At 47.3% G+C, this 16,929-nt stretch overlaps 1 protein-coding gene across 2 annotated transcripts in view; it reads left to right on the top strand.

Moving 5' to 3' along the window:
• The window catches only part of ZNF513 (zinc finger protein 513), a 101,070-nt gene extending 85,291 nt beyond the window's left edge, over positions 1 to 15,779 (top strand). The window contains exon 5 of one of the 2 annotated variants that reach the window (XM_078650108.1): positions 14,055 to 15,779. In XM_078650108.1, coding sequence (XP_078506234.1) covers positions 14,055 to 14,830 — 776 coding nt within the window. In that variant the 3' untranslated portion in view covers positions 14,831 to 15,779. The remainder of the gene's footprint in view (positions 1 to 14,054) is intronic. The other variant, XM_078650107.1, reaches the window with a different exon arrangement.
• Positions 15,780 to 16,929: the final 1,150 nt, after the last annotated feature.

Genomic DNA, 16,929 nt, shown 5'->3' with positions numbered 1-16,929 from the left:
AGGGTTGTGCGTTCCTTCAAGAAGCACCAAGTCTCACCATCACTACAGATGCATCCCTCGAGGGCTGGGGGGCTCATCTACAAGGCCTCACGATCAGCGGCAAATGGACTGCGCAACAGAAACTGTGGCACATCAACCGTTTGGAGCTGAGAGCCATTTTTCTTGCACTCAAGGCGTTTTGTGCCATCATTCAGGACACCAATGTGTTGATACGAACAGACAACACAACAAGCATGCACTACGTCAACAAACAAGGGGGAACTCGATCTCTTCTCCTGTCTCAAGAGGCGCAGGATTTATGGACATGGGCTCTTCACCACAATGTGCATTTGCAAGCAGTGCATGTTCCGGGGACGGAAAACGTCCTAGCGGACGCACTCAGCAGAACAACGATCACCACCCACGAATGGGAGCTTCACCAGGAGACAGTGGAACACATATTTCATCAGTGGGGTTGGCCAGATTTAGATCTATTTGCGACAAGTACCAACAGCAAATGCCAGAGCTTCGCAAGCTGGCACCCCCACAAGAATTCTCTGGGGAATGCGTTCTCCATCAATTCGTCTCTGACGTTTGCGTATGCTTTCCCGCCGATTCCACTAGTCCCCAAGGTTCTGCGGAAGATGAAGAAAGAACCTTGCCGAATCATCCTGATTGTGCCCAGATGGCCACGCCAGTATTGGTTTACAGAACTCCTCCTACTGTCAGAGAGCAAGCCGATCCAGTTACATCCAATCCCGAACCTGCTCAGTATTCAGGAAGGTCAGGTCTTCCATCCGGACCCAGCATCGTTGAGATTAGCGGCCTGGCTCCTGAACACCGTGAGTTCGCACACCTGAACATTCCGGAAGACTGTAAAGAGGTGTTGGCCAAAGCTAGAGCGCCCGCTACCATCAAGACATACAGTCTGAAATGGAAACGCTTCTGTATCTGGTGCCGTTCAGCAGGGGTTCACCCTTTTTTGGCAACACCTGAGGAAATTCTTCCTTTTTTCCTGCAATTAGCACGAACAGGTCTGTCTCATGCTACTTTAAAGGTGTTTCTGGCTGCAATATCCAGATATCGACAGGATGGTTCCAATTCTCTGTACTCAGCACGAATTATCCAACAGTTCTTTAAAGGCCTCTTTCGTATGTTCCCTCCTGTACGCCGTCCGCCTCCTTCATGGCAGCTGAATGTGGTCCTAGGTCAACTAATGCGTCACCCATTCGAGCCCATCCATAGAGCTCACTTGAAGTTTCTTTCGTGGAAAGTATCACTGCTCTTAGCATTAACCCCTTCGACGCTCATGACGAGCTGGGCTCGTCATGAGGTAGCCTCCTGGCACGCTCATGACGAGCCCAGCTCGTCACGTAACATGCGAATCCGCAAAATCCAGCGTACGGGCGGAAATCATGCCGCACGCATGCGGTTAACATCCGCCAGGAGGGTTAGTGATATCCAAGCTTTCACTGCATCATCCTTTCCTGCAATTCACAAGCGATTCTGTGATACTTCGCACAAATCCTAAATACATTCCGAAGGTACCTTCGGATTTCCACCTGAACGAACCTGTTGTTCTTAAATCGTTCTTTCCTGACCCGCAAACTCCTGCGGAAAGAGCTTTGCACTCGCTTGACATTAGAAGATGTCTTAAATTCTATCTGCAAAGAACGTCTACTGTACGCACTTTTGACCAGTTGTTCATTACCTACGGTGCGATTCGTAAGGGGCAGGCAGTATCAAAACAGACTATTGCAAGATGGATATCTGCTGCCATTGCCTTTTGCCATGCACATGCTGGGAGACCTTTACCAGCTGCGCCCCGAGCGCACTCTACAAGAGCTGTCTCCTCATCTACGGCCTTATTTGCTGGAGTCCCTCTTCAGCAGATCTGCAAAGCGGCTACTTGGGCTAGTCGCCATACCTTTACCAGACATTACTGTCTAGAGTCGATCAGCGAGGCTGATACTTCTGTGGGTCGAGCTGTTCTACGGAATCTGTTTCATTAAGGTGAGCCTCTGTTTCCCACCTCCTTCTTTCTGCTGTCAGACGCTTCTTATATATTATGTTTTTCACATATTCCCATGATTGCATTATGTTATGCTTTATACTATATGTTTATTTTCACTTTGCATTGTTATTTGCATTACTAACTGACAAGTTTGATGTCATGGCGTCTGTTCAGCAAAAAATATGTACTGCTAGCTACTCTGATTCAGGCATGTGAATCTATGAAAGACACCCCTAATACTGGAGAAGAACAATAGTTACTTACCTGTAATCTGTGGTTCTCCAGTATTGGTGTCTTTCATAGATTCACATGCAACCCGCCCACCTCCCCTCAGAGGCTTTTGGCTATTATGTTTACCTTCACTCCTTGCGAGAAAATCTGAGAGCCTGAGCCTCTGGGGAGAACATTCTGGTGGGTGCTGGCGCCTGATTGGCTGTAGTTTGGACTATACATAATGACTAGGAGAGTCATAGATGTGGAAGTTTTTTGCCTACTGTAGCATTGGCTGCTTTACTTCCTGGTTCATTTCTATTGGTGTTACTACATATTTATGGCATATTATTGCTTTTTTATGTACCGTGGGACTCCCACTCCGACGACGGGGAATGATTCAGGCATGTGAATCTATGAAAGACACCAATACTGGAGAACCACAGATTACAGGTAAGTAACTATTGTTCTTACCCACTGTCAACTGAACAAAGGCTACAAGAGAGAGCGCAATCAACCTCGTGAGGCCCTCCTGGAGGACAAGATCAACCAGCCCAAGGACATTCCACTCACTTGCGTGACCACATATAGTAGCCTCTCAAACATCATGAAAAAATCTATCCACAAAAACTGGAGGATAATATCTAGCATCAAACAAACCTGGGAAAAACCACTTTTCTCATTTAAGAAGGGATGCAGTCTCAAAGACGCGTTGGTCCACACACGCCCCAGGGAGAAAGCACCATCTGAGGTACGCTCTGTGACAGATTCATGGGGTATACCAAGAGTAACAGGGCACTTTCCATGCTCAAATTGTAGCGTTTGCCACCTGACCACACCATCCAAGTCCTTAACACTTGAACATGGGAAAGTGTGGACGCAAAGGGGACACACTAACTGCAATTCATCTAATGTGATATATCTCATTACTTGCCCATGCGGCCTACGCTATGTAGGTATGACCACCAGGAAGGTCAAGCAGAGAATCTGCGAACATAGGAGCAACATTAGGTGCAAAAAGTCTTCCACAAAAATGAGCAGGCATTTTTTGGACAACAATCACACCACCAACGACATACGGTGGACTATGATAGAACAACTGAACACTGGCAATAATATTACGAACCGACTGTTTGAGAGAGAAAGAGCAGAGGTGGGTTTACAGACTGGGGACCAACCTCACCTGACTCAATGATGAAATCCCTTGGAACTCTGTATTAAAATAACCTGACCGTTGGTGGGATTAGAACACTAGGCCCCCTGCAGTAGACCTCGCATAATACCCTCACCAATCTGTTCATAGGCCCTGCGGGCACCTGGCATGAGACTCCCACTTATCTGTTCATTGACTGCCCCGCAAATCAAATGACCCAACCGCTGGCTAAGACACTGGTATTTCTGGTGTCTAAGTGTACTCTGGTCAATCTATCCCAAACCACTCTTAGTCTGTGATACCTAGTGCAGTCCCAGTGTAATCTTAGATGTATTTACAAACTTGGGAATATAGAAATTGACTATGGGAAGACTTTTCCATCCAGCAGCCTTTAGAAGAGTCAATGCGCCTAAGATAATGAGTTCCTCTGTAAATGTAAATGTATAGGAATTTATATAGCGCAAATCACCGAGCGGTTTCTAAGCGCTTGCTTAGGGAACCCGTCCTGGTATTACCCTGTGAGATAACCCCGGCAGGATATCCGCAAGGTGAAAGCCAGGCATCCCACCGCGAGGGGCCGTTGTGGAGATTAAGCAAGCTATTGCCCAGAGTCGCAGAGTGTGAACCCGTGAATCGAGTAGGCACCGGAGCGAGAATTGTCGAGTCCATGGACATTTTAGGACTCAAGACCCCGCTGAGCCGGGAATTGAACCCTGGTCCCGGGCTGACTTCTGCTTCCAGGTCTGCCTCCTCTAACCAGTGAGCCACACTTCTCCACAAACTTCTCTGCTCAAACTTTAACCAGGCTCACTCGAGTGCCAGAATCCCACATTGTCGCCTTAGGAGAAATATATTCCCCGGGCTCACTATGGATTATTTGGAGCACAGCTACCGCCTACATTGCACTGCGCAGTAAAACCACAGGCGTTAACTGTATATCAGTAGCTGCTAACCTCGACTCATATTTTCACGAGCATAGTCTTGGAATTTATTCCGGATGAAACGCTAGGTGTGCTCTGTGTTTTGTGCGCACTCTAAATAAAGTTACCAAATCTTGAAATCGATATCACGAGTAATCATGACAGCAACGCTCTAGCCTCTGAGCGTGTCATTCTCATGTGACTCATCGTCACTGTCATACTGCTGTTACCATAGGCGTCATGGACTTTTCACCATTACTATTGGTCCATGAGCCCGGAATTCCGCCCACTCACCTCACGGCCACGCCCCCGGAAACGAGCCGCGCAACTTGCAAATTGCTTTTAAACACTCTCCCCGCTCATGATCTTCGGGGTCCGGTCTGAGGGTGCCGCAGGTTTACAGAGGGTGCCTAGCGTCGAGGGCGTAAGTGTTCATACGGCTTCTGGCGGAATCCATACCGACGGCAACATCGCTAAGATAAGTAGTAACCTGATTGCTCTTGACCCCGATTATATGTTTTTTCTCCCATACGAAGGGTGTGCCAATTACGCTACCACCCCCCTCCCGTGACCCATGGTGTACGCTGAATACACCTAACAAGTGAGACATTTTAATCCTTACCATTCTATAAACATGATCACAGACCCTTGGTCCATTGATCCTGACTAGGAACACGCGTTTCCTTTTTAATTCACGGTTACTGCACTTCACTAGTTCACCAGTAGCCCACGACACTCCCTTAAGATAAATCCTTGTTCGCCCAGGGACAGAGGTTGGTGTAAAACATATTGTTAAAGCGCCGCCCACTGTCCACCCACAACGAATGGAGCACCATAGATGTACCTATGAGAATGCGACCAACTACTAATTGTTTATTCTGTCCAATGTGTATGTCTGTCCCCCTTTTTTCCACAGGTGCAGAAACCTAAATTGGTAGCCTCCTAAACCAGGAGTAACTGGGAAGAGAATACCTCTTTCTTTTTGCACTTTTTACACCGTTTTTCACTATTCACGTCCCTAGGTGAGGGTGGGCCTTAGCGCGCTCATACCGCCAGGGTTTAGTCCACCTTATTAGTCCTGACGAATGCCTGGTAAATTCACACCGTTTTAAAGGCAGAAACATGTTGACTGACAGTAAAAACATTTGGAAACAACCACACAATTAATTGTGGACCACTTTCCAACACTAATTTTAAACTTATGTCCTAGTGATCAAATAATAAATATATTTTTTTGATACACTTAAGACATTTTTTAATATCTCACCACCACTTACTTTATTTCACTGCACGCCTGAACTCACAATAACCCGCTCCGCAGTAGACCTGGCGCTGCAGCACACTAAAGAGGCACTCGGCCTCTTTAGTGGAGCCCGATGATGAAGCATGTCACCAAGCAGGTTGGTGAGTGAGGGCTTTCCTAACTGACCTAAGTGAGGCCAGTTATTTCTTTCTTGCTCCCTTTGTGGTCGTATGAATACCATAGGACACTCTTTTCTTGTTTATACATATCTAACCAGGGACTAAGAGTGTTCCCTGACTCTCCCTACCTCTCTTCTTGTTGTTACAATCCTCACATAGGTCAGGAATTGAAATGGGGCAAATATAAAAATACATAAATGTCTTTTGTTTTCTGCAATTCGTTAAGAAACATCATTTACAATGCAATTGCTCTAACTCTCACAAATGCGAGACCTATTGCATTGCAAATGATTGTGTTTTTTTAGCAACCTTTTTGACCCTGCCAGCACACTTCCTGACCCCCGCCCCCACGGCACTCTGATCACAGCTCTCACAAGGGTTCTAAGTAAATGAAGACAGCCTGGAAATGCAGCAAAGAAACATCGATGCACTTCCAGGCCATCTTCATTTACATGCAATTCCAGAGGCATTGGCGCCCCCCCTGGAAACCCATCCATGCCCCCCTAGGGGATGCGGCCCACAGTTTGAAGACCTCTGGTCTAGACCAAGAAGATGCCCATCCCTTCTGACTCCGAATATTCCATGGTGTACTCTTCATCGTAGCCCTTCATTCTTCTGGACTCTCCTCCACCAGTGCTTATTCCACATATATCACCTTCTCTTCTTCCTCAGACAGAAACACCTTTGGAAGCTCCTTCTACGGCGAGGCCTCTTCTTCCCATCGGAGATCAATGTCTCCTCAGTCCAGATCTCGCCTAGATCAAGAGTACGAGCTCCTTCAAGACATCGTCATCGTTCTTGACATTCATCGTCAAGACGCTCCTCTCTGCGCACACATCATAATCGTCCTATGTCGAGATCTAGGTCACAATCAAAATGCAGATCATTTTATTCCACCTCTTCCGCCAGTATTGAAAGATACTGACACTGGCTGATTCTCCCCAGCCAAGGGGCTGTACAGTTGACAACAAACACTTTTCAAGAAGTGCTTGTGTGAGGGACTACAAAACTGAACATGCAATTACCTACCCCGTAAGCGACCATATCAGTGATTTTTGAAACTGTTCACCAATGTGCGGCATCAATGCTCCTTGTACCCCTAGACCCTGCTTCATTCAAACCAGCCATGGACTGTTCCTTACCCTAGCTGCAGTCAAACCAGCTTCATCTGGGCTTTGTGAAAAATGGAAGCCTCTGGAGCAGGACCCATCATTCCTGCGATCAGATCCTCCTCCTGATTCCATTGTTACTTTGACTGCAAAGAAAGTACATTCTTCTACTCTTTTGTCCGCAGTTCCATCAGACAAGAAAAGTAAGAAATTTGATTCAGTGGGACCCAAAGTATGTGACACAGCTGCCACCACCAGGAAAGTGGTAAATATATCTGCCCTGCTAGGCAGGTATGACTTGGCCTTATTGGACTACTTGCAGCAGTTTGTTGAAGACCTCCCAAGAGACCGCAGAGAGGACTTCTTTGAAGTTGTGAATGAGGGCATGATTGTCTCGAACTAGGTGATTAGCGCTGCTGCCGAGTCATCATTACTGGCAACTCAAGGCTATTGTCACGGTTTGGCCCTTAGACGACATTCTTGGCTATGTCTCACAGCCCCAAACAAGATTCTCAACAAAGGATACTTAATCTTCCTTTCCAGAGCAACACTCTGTTCGGGAGTCATATAGTTAACTAAATTGCTCCAATGAAGTACGAGATGGGGACCCTGAAGGCGGTTGGTCTGGAGAAACACAATGAAAACATCCTTACAAACCTTTTAAAAGGCGTTTCTATCCTCAGAGGGTTCATACCCCTCAGTGGTGGCAAGTGCACCGCCAACATTGATAGCAAAGACTTTTCCAGCCGCACCAAAGGTGTCAACCTCAGGGAAGAGCTGACCACCAAGCTTCCCAAGCAGGAAAGCCTCCTGCAGGCTCCAAACAATGAGTCTCTGCTTCCCCTTCTTCCATCACCCACCCCTGTAGGGGGAAGTATTTCACAATATCTAATCAAGTGGAAATCCATCACAAAAGATGCCTGGATACGGAATATTGTATTGAATGGTTATTGTCTCAGATTTACAGGCCCTCCACCAAATATTCAACCTAGATCATCCAGTCAACATCTGCAAATGCTGAGATGAGAAGGGAATATCCTTTTGCAGAAGCTTGCAGTTGAGCTCCTTACTCCCAACCAACTTAATTAGCACAAGGATTTATTCCCTTTATTTTTTGCTGAAAAATGTCCCAAAAACGAATTCAGACCCACTCTAGATCTGAAACTCACAAACAAATGGATACGGAAGGAAAAGTTCAGAATGCTAACATTACATCAAATTTATCCTCCAATACATCAATGAGACTGGCTCTGTTCCATAGATTTTCAGGATGTGTACTTTCACATTCCAGTAGCCAGGAAATATAGCAAATTCCTGAGATTTGTAGTAGGTCACGATGACTATCAGCACAAAGTTCTTACTTTTGGCCTTAAACCAGCCTCCAGTGGTCACTGTACATCTTGGGAAACTCAGAATATTAGTCCATCCATACCTAGATGATTATCAGGGAGTCCATGCATCCACAAGCACAGCTACATTATTTATTTATTTATTTTATTAAAGAAAAAAATTATACACAAGGCAATAAAATTGTACAGTTGGACATGTGCTACAAAGGGGGGAAAAACCGCCGTACAATATAACACAGAAATCATTGATGCAAGGGGGGGGGGGGGGGGGGGGGCAGTGAGGAAACAAGAGCAGTAGTCACATAAGTTACACAAGACATGGAATGTCGGGTCAGGGGGAGACGGGAACCTCTGGAGTCTCAACGAATGGAGGCGTACATATATTACCATGGTAAGAGTTCCACTGGCTCCAAATTTTATTCCACTTCCTAGGTCTGCCCCTAGCCACGTACACAGTCTTCTCTCTAAACGTGCACTAGTCCATGTTCTACTTCCATACCGATACCGTGGGCGGCCGCTGGGAACCCCACAACTGTGCGATGTCTCTTAGCAATCATATTCCCAAGGGTTGCCCACTGCTTCTGTGCCACACCGTAATCATTCGGCTCCCAGACATTCAACAGGCAGCGCCTGGCCTCGGGCAGTAATGCGACGCCCGTGACCCTTTCCATCACAGTGTGGACACGATTCCAATACACCACTGCCTCCGGACACTCCCAAATTATATGGAGGAAGGTTCCGACCAGTCCACATCCACGCTTACATAACCCATCCAAGGAATAACCCATACGAATCAAGCGCGGGCCAGTGACATATACACGATGTAGGATTTTGAGCTGCACGAGTTGGAGACGGGCCGGGATCGCGACCTCCTTAGGCGAGGATAGCGCAGATTGCCAGTCCTCGTCGTCCAACTCTAAGCAGTCACTGGTCCAAACCTCCCTGAGACGCACCAACAAATCCGACCGATCATTAATCAATTTCTTGTATATCAAAGAAATAGTGCTGTCGGGCACGTAACCGTCAAGCACCCGATCTTCGAGTGGGGAAGATTCGGGGATGTTAGTGCCCCCAGGAAAAACCAAAGTCAATGTGTGGTGAATCTGTGCATAACGAAAGAATTCCCTGTCACTCAATTCATACTCTGTCTTCAATGCCCCAAAGGTCTTGATTTTACCCCTGACCCAAAGATCACTCACCCTACTGATACCAATCATATCCCATTTTTCAAATCCTTTCGTCTTCCAAAGGCATCCCAGTCTTTCGGATGCATACAACTGAGTCGCTCGGGTCAGTCGATCCCTCCATCCCATTGCCGCATTCGCATCGTGCCACACTCGTACAGCAATCTTGGTGGGTCCCGATAGTTCCCTTCCCGCTGCTTTGGAATAAAGCGCCCTATTGTAGTTCCCTCCCGGTAACAAATATTTATCCATCTCAAATGCAGGGTTAGAGACCGGCGCGTACGTTCCATGATTAATCGCTCCCAGCTGAGAGGCCCAGTAATATCGCCTGATATTCGGAAGTGCTATACCCCCGTCATACCAGGGGAGTGTAAGCTTAGGAAGGGCAATACGCGGGCGTCCATCCCAGATCAATTGCCTCTGAAGACTCTCCACCTCTCGAAAGTAACTCGCCGGAATAATATCAAATGTATTCTGGAGAGCATATAATAATCGCGGTAGGGACATCATCTTGAAAAGAGCTGCGCGTCCGAGTGGCGAAAGCGGTAGCTTGCGCCAACCCACAACGTCAAGTTGTAACCTCTGAAGAGGAGGGAGCAGATTACGTTCATAGCGAGCCACTGGATCCAAAGATATAAAAATCCCCAAATACTTGAATCCGGTGTGCGAGACCTGGACGGGGCACCCGCGCGGCAGGGAGGGGGCACCACCCGAAAGCACATATACACAGGACTTGGCCCAATTGATCACTAGGCCAGAATTTCTACTAAACGAGGTGAGCACATCAATCAAAACATTCAACGATTTTCGAGGGGACGTAAGGTATAACAATGTCGTCTGCGTAGAGCGATATGCGATCTTCGAATTCCGGGGTCCATTGAATACCCTTCATCGAAGGCTCCCATCGCAACCAGGCGGCCAGAGGTTCCAGGGCCAGAGCGAAAAGAAGTGGGGACAACGGACAGCCCTTCCGCGTGCCCCTCCCGAGGACAAAGGGTCTAGACACTCGACCATTCACTACCACCTGCGCCAATGGCTCCTCATACAAAAGTTTCACCCAGCCAATGAACCCGGGACCAAAGCCGAATTTCGTAAGAGCGGCCCAGAGATATGGCCATTCCAGTGTATCGAAGGCCATCGTAGCGTCCAAGGAAGCCAAAATGGCCGGCTCGCGCAGAAACGCAGCCCTCGTGAGAACACCGTGCAGACGCCTCAGGTTGAGTGCAGTATTGCGGTGTGGGATAAAACCGGACTGATCCGGGTGAATCAAGTCACCGATTACTTTTATCAAGCGGTTTGCCAAAAACTTGGCAAGAATCTTTGGTTCGGCGTTTAAAAGCGAAATGGGTCTGTAGGACGCGCAGCGATCCCTCGGTTTCCCCTCCTTGTGGATTACCACGATGATAGCAAGACGCTGATCACGAGGGAGGGAGTCGATGTCCCGCGCCTCTAAAAACATGTCGCGGAGGTACGGCGCCATTTTATCAGGACGCAACTTGTATAGCTCGATGGGCAGACCGTTAGGACCCATGGCTTTGCCCGAAAGCACGGATCGAATAGCAATGGCCACCTCTTCCACTGAGAGTGCTGTGTCCATCAGGTCCCTGTCCGCTTCAGACAGGCAAGGCAATGCAATGTCACGCAGCAACAGATGAGTCTTCTTCAGGTCTATCAGAAACTGGGGAGTATACAGTTTGGAAATGGTCCGCGAAACACTCGACGATCTCAGTCGGATCAGTCACACACATTCCATCAGCTGTCTCAATCACGGGAACCACACGACTCGCTCTCTCTTTTTTATCTAGCCAGGCAATCAATTTCCCTGCCTTATCTCCCACATCATACAGTCTGCCCTGTTGCTCTCTACTCATGACTTTCGCAGCATCCGTAACCAGGGCTTTGTAATCTAGTTGTTTGAGGCTAAGGGTATGAAGCTCATCACGAGTCACTTCCAGTTCCAATTCCCTTTCAAGCTCGGCTATTTCAGTCTCTAAACTGACCACCTCCTCATTTTTAGGTCGAGCTAGAGTTGCGCATGCATAGCATGCGCTGTCCAGCTAGGCACCTATTGTTTTCACTTTCCTGGGAATCTGAGACCGCTTTCGGCCACGCGCCTCTGCTGTCTCAGATTTGTCCTCATGAGCGCGCCTTTGCACACGCATACATACGCATTCATACACACGCATACACTCACGCTCGCACACATCCCCCTCACACCCCACTCACCAGGTTCTTCTTGCGTGTCCCTCGGCAGCCAGCGGGTCATTCTCGTTAACAGGCGGGGGCCGCGGGGCACTCCACGAGCACGGGAGCCCCGCTAGCTACGACGAAAATGTTCCGGCGGGCACAGGAGCGCCTGCTTCCTGTATTTGTCCGGCCCCGCCCCCGTCCCAACAAAGGTTGCCTGGCTTCCTGTTGAAGCCGGGCTGCGGCGGTGAGTTTGCTTGTTTCTTTCAGCCATGCTCCACAGCAGCCATGCCCAATGTGGCTAAAAAAAATTACAAACACGATAGATCCGCTTGTTTTGTTTTGCTCTCTGCCTGCAGACAAGGCCTAACCATAGATAAATCGGTTTTGGCCCAGCTCCAAGAAAAAATGCTCCGTTCATTCCTAACTGCCAGGCCAAGTTAAAGGGAATGCAAGCAACTCAATGCAGTTTTTAATTTTTATCTATTTTTCTGTAGAATCACACGCCTAAATGAGCTCACGCAGTTAAAAATCGCCTCTGTTCGCGACAGCTCCTCTCGAGTTCCTGCGCAGCCAAGTGCTGTAATAACAGACAGCGGGAGTCTCCACATTGTAATAACACTCAGCAGGCTCTGTTTATATACGCATGACGATCTAATCTGTAAGTATTACCAGAAAACAGAGAGCCCCGCTGCAGCTCTTTTCATGGTTATGGGGTCTTGGTAAGCCAGCGTCGGCAGGGGCTGTCAAGAGGTAACCTTTGACCTTTTTTTATTATTTAAAAAGGTGCAATGGTTTTCGGAGTGCACCTTCCCAATTCAGCTCGAAGGCGCGTATAGTTTGCCAACTCCATTAAATGGTGTGATGCATAATCTGCCTGAATAGTATTCGGTTAATGCGGCTGTTTTCTTGGACAGGTTGAGGGGTAAACCTGTTTGTTCTGCGCTCTTGGCAAAGAGGGAACAATCGCTGCCAGCGGGCATTGTGGGCGCCAAGTAGAGAAGGACAAACATGAGGGCATGTCGGAATTAAAATAACACAGCGTGGGGTGTGTCTGTCTCTATCCTATGCCAAGAAGGTGTGATTGTGTCGCAGGCAGCAGGGCAGGGTGTTGAGTGCTCACAGAGGGCCATGCATAACATAACAGGATTGCTACCTTTGTATCACTTTGGAGACTTTGTCCCAGTAATAAAAAACACGAGTCTTGAAACTGATCGCAACCCCATAGTATAATATCAGCCAGAAGGTAGCCTTACAGAAAATCTAGTGCCTAGAACATAAATGATATAAACTCATGCTGCCATCAGAGGGTGCTGGTTATTTCTGGTTTTATCTGTGCATCACATTTTTAACAGCTCTGTTTGCCTGTAAATAAAAGTCCTTGCCTTCTTAGAACAATAGCAGTGTTGGACATTGAATTGGAGTATTGATTGTGTTCTACTGTGCCAGAGTTTCTAGCCCTACAATCTTCCCTAGTAACCTGTGGCAGTGCAGGGTTGCTACCTTTGAAAAGTGCTTAAAAGGAGTAACTTGGTTCTCCTGTTGGAATGCGGTAGTATTGATGGCCTTGCTCAGATCAGCAGCATGTCTCAAGAAGTGCTCTGTAGTACATTGGAGAGGATGACAGATTGGATGGGTGACCTAAAGATCTAATGGTAGATGAAGTGTTGTGTGCCCTTCAAGGATGCTTACATCTCAAGACAAACAATTGGATGCCATCATACTCACAATAACTAATGTTTTTGAAGGAAGTGGTGATTAAGGAGGCTTTCCAGGTATGGCTTTTGGTCATTCTTGAGAACCGAAGAGTACTTTTAGTTTATATTTAAACACAGAAGGGAAAGGGGCAGTTCTGCCATGACTGGGGGATGGACGTAGGAGAGTGAAGGCAGGGGTTCTTTACAAAGTAGAGGACCAAGAACTTTGAATGATTGGAAAACTGTAGGAGGAGGTGTGTTGACTACAGTAGGAGATTGAGGTTGGCTGGCTTAATGCTGTGGTTTGGGGTCAGTAAATTGCATCCTACCTGTGCTGGCAGCCACCTTGGTAACAGTGTGATATGGTGGGTGTGTGTCTAGATAGTTTGTAGAGCCAATGTTTTTTGAGAAGAAGTATATTGGGGTAGCCCAACCAGTAGGCGTGTGCAGACTAACTGTGCAGCACTACAAAATGATGTCTGTCTCCTGCTGTTTCACACATATGCTTTCTAGGAGCTGTTGGGAGCCTTCCTTTGCCATCCACTCCCTCAGCTTGCCTGCCTTAACCTGCAATGTATGCTAATTCAGCCCCCCTGCATAAATGTTAGCTATGCTACATATATGTCAGCCATTTAACCTGTTAAAAGCATGATTCTTTTTGGGCGTCTATTATAGCAGCAATGTGATTTTTTTTGCTACTTTGATAATGCTAAATGCGGTCTGGGCTGCAGATCTGATCAGCCAATATTAGTGGGTGATGGACATACAGAAGCCTGGGTACGGTTCTTTACTAACTCAATCACTAATTCCTATTTCTGTATGTTTTCCAGATGCCCTCATGACGGACTTCACCCTTCATGTGAACGGCTGTGATGCATTTATCCCCAGTTGTACTCGGCTGCGCAGTGAAGTGGCTCCCACTGACCTGCTGGACTCCCGACGCTGTGCAGAAGAGGTGGACACCCTGCCAGAACTCCTGTTCCCATTCACCTGTAGACTATGTGGGCTTGTGTTGGATGACGGCTTTGCCCATGATGAAGACTTGACTGACCAGATCTGTGGTCATTGCAGCTTAGCAGTGCTTTCCACAGACGGAACTAGCAGTCCCCAAAAAGGAGACAGTGAATTCACCTGCAGTCTATGCTCTTTCGTCACTCACTACCCCAATCACTTGGCCCGGCATATGAAGACCCACAGTGGTGAGAAACCTTACAAGTGTGTGCTTTGTGATTACGCCTCTGCCCACTTTGACAACTTAAAACGGCACCAGCGGATTCACACCGGTGAGAAACCATACAAATGTGACCTGTGCGACTATGCCTGCGGTAACCTTGCAAACTTGAAGAGACATGGACGGATACACTCTGGTGACAAGCCGTTCCAGTGCAAGCTTTGCAACTATACCTGTAATCAAAGCATGAACTTAAAACGCCATATGTTGAGACACACTGGAGAGAAGCCCTTTTGCTGCTCGGACTGCCGTTACACCACTGGCCACTGGGACAACTACAAGAGACATCAGAAGATTCACGGTCTCTGTGCAGAGAGCTGGATCAATCCATACAGTGCCAAAGCTGGACCCAGCAAACCTGACTCCTACCCTTAGAGTGGGGCATTTCCTTGGTTTATATGAGCCAGGACATCCCTCTACCATTGTAACGGTGTCTTATGTGACATAAGCACAAGGCCTCCCTCTTCTCTGTGTTAGCCCAGCAGGTCTGGGTTGTGTCCTACCCCCTACACTGTCCAGTCTCCTTCATCCTCTCCATACAAGGACTAAGAATCGTCGCTTTGAAGATGCCGCATGAACCAGTGAGATCAGACTGGACTAGAGTGTTCCATAGATAAGTTTACACTACTTTGCACTGCCATTTGCAGAGCTAACCTATCGAATACAAATTGAGCCCTAGTTCTCGTCATCACAAATCACTTAGGCTGGCAGGGAACCCTTATAAAACCCAGTGTTTGGGATATTGGGATATCCGCTTCTTCTAGCTGATGCTGCAGGCAAATAGACACTTTTTAATTTAATTTAGTTTACCCTGCAGTGTCCATGTAAGGTATGAAGAGGAGCGTATCCGAATTATTCTGAGCTAACCAAGGGCAGAGCCTTCAGTAAGATGCCATATGTTTTCTGTGTTATCAGTTAAGTGTGGGACTTCACTGAAAAATACATAAAGAAACACTGGTGTTCTGTAATAATACACATTAGATGCCCAGTTTTTTTTTAAGACTGACTTGTGTGCCAAGTGATGCTGTCTGGCCTTTCATTGATCCTCTGTATGGTTGACCGAACGTTACTTTGCCTAACCCACTACTGACGCAGCATCTAAATGCTGACCAAGAGGATTACTGTGATTGATTTGCAAACTTTAGGCTTAGGTTTAAAACACATATTCAGTGTTCATCATTGTAGATGTATTGGAAATGTTTCAGAATGGTTACAGAGAGGTTATAAGGTGTAGTCACTCTGGAAATATTCTCTTTACCGTTTAGGTTTGCTAACTGATAGTCACAGTTTCTCATTAAATGCATTTTCTCAGGAAGTCATCAAAGGGTTTTGTTATGCCTGCTTTGTATTGGAGTTGATAAAAGCTAAATTGACTGTTAGACCATGAGCTAGGTGTCTTGATCCCAACTGGTATAGCTCTTTACTTGAAACCTTATCCTTTTTGTCGTAAAATAAGATCTAATAAGTGTCATCATCAACAAAGATATTATTTCTACTATTGAGGACAATGAATATTTTTCTTCCAAACTACACTCGTGAAAAGGGGGCCCTTCATGACAGTTATGTGCCAATCAAAGTAGGGAAATAAGTCTAGGCCAGAGTGGCAATAGCTCTTAGAATACAAAATATTAAGGGCCTTCTTAAGAGTTTGGCGGTCCTCCTACGGCACCGCCAACTCGCATTCCCCAGGAGGACTGCCAAAGCTGTTGGGAGCCTGCCCGCCAGATTACGATTATAATCCATGGCAGGCGGGCGGTGCTGTGGGGGGTCTAATGGCGGTGCGCTGTTGGGCTCATAGGAGAGCCTAACATGCAGCCCACCTCTTTTTTACATTGCCTGCAGCATGTTCCTGCACGGTATTGCTTGCATGCCACACTGTGCAGGAACAGGAGGGCAATTCCAGAGGGGGCACAACATTTGCCCCCTGCATGCACCCCCAGGCGCAACACGAGTTCTGTTGCCTCTCTGCCACCCTTTCCATGGTGATCTCACCGCCATGAAAATAGGGATGGACAGGCAACTCAGAATTTGCTTGGCAGTGCTGCAGTAGCACCACCAGCATATTCCTGCTCCTGGCTGCTGCAGGATCCTGGATCTCTGGCAGACGCACTGTGGTGGTCTGACCACCACACTTGTAATACAGCAGGTGGGCCAGTAGTGTGGCAGTGGTCGGACCACCACCATCGCGAGTACAGCAGTCCTATTTACAGCCGTACTCATAATAAGGCCCTAAGGCTTGTATGATTCAGACACAACCTATCAGGGAACATTGAGTAATAGCCTTGGCTTTACTTTAAGCTGGGCCAAAGTTTCACAAAACACAGTGTTATGGCAGAAGAGCCTGCCTGTACTCACAGCAGTGTTTTATGTTCTCTGTGGTTAGATTCTGGGCGTTCTTTAAGCCCTCTAGACACAGCCTGATTTACACAGACTTCTTCAGTGGCCCTCATCGGTTTGTGGAGCTCCCTGTTGAT

Source organism: Lissotriton helveticus, chromosome 6 (genome assembly GCF_964261635.1).
Source record: "Lissotriton helveticus chromosome 6, aLisHel1.1, whole genome shotgun sequence".
Taxonomy (NCBI): Eukaryota; Metazoa; Chordata; class Amphibia; order Caudata; family Salamandridae; genus Lissotriton; species Lissotriton helveticus.
Note: the sequence above shows the minus strand (reverse complement) of the source record. Positions and strands in the feature narration are given on the sequence as shown.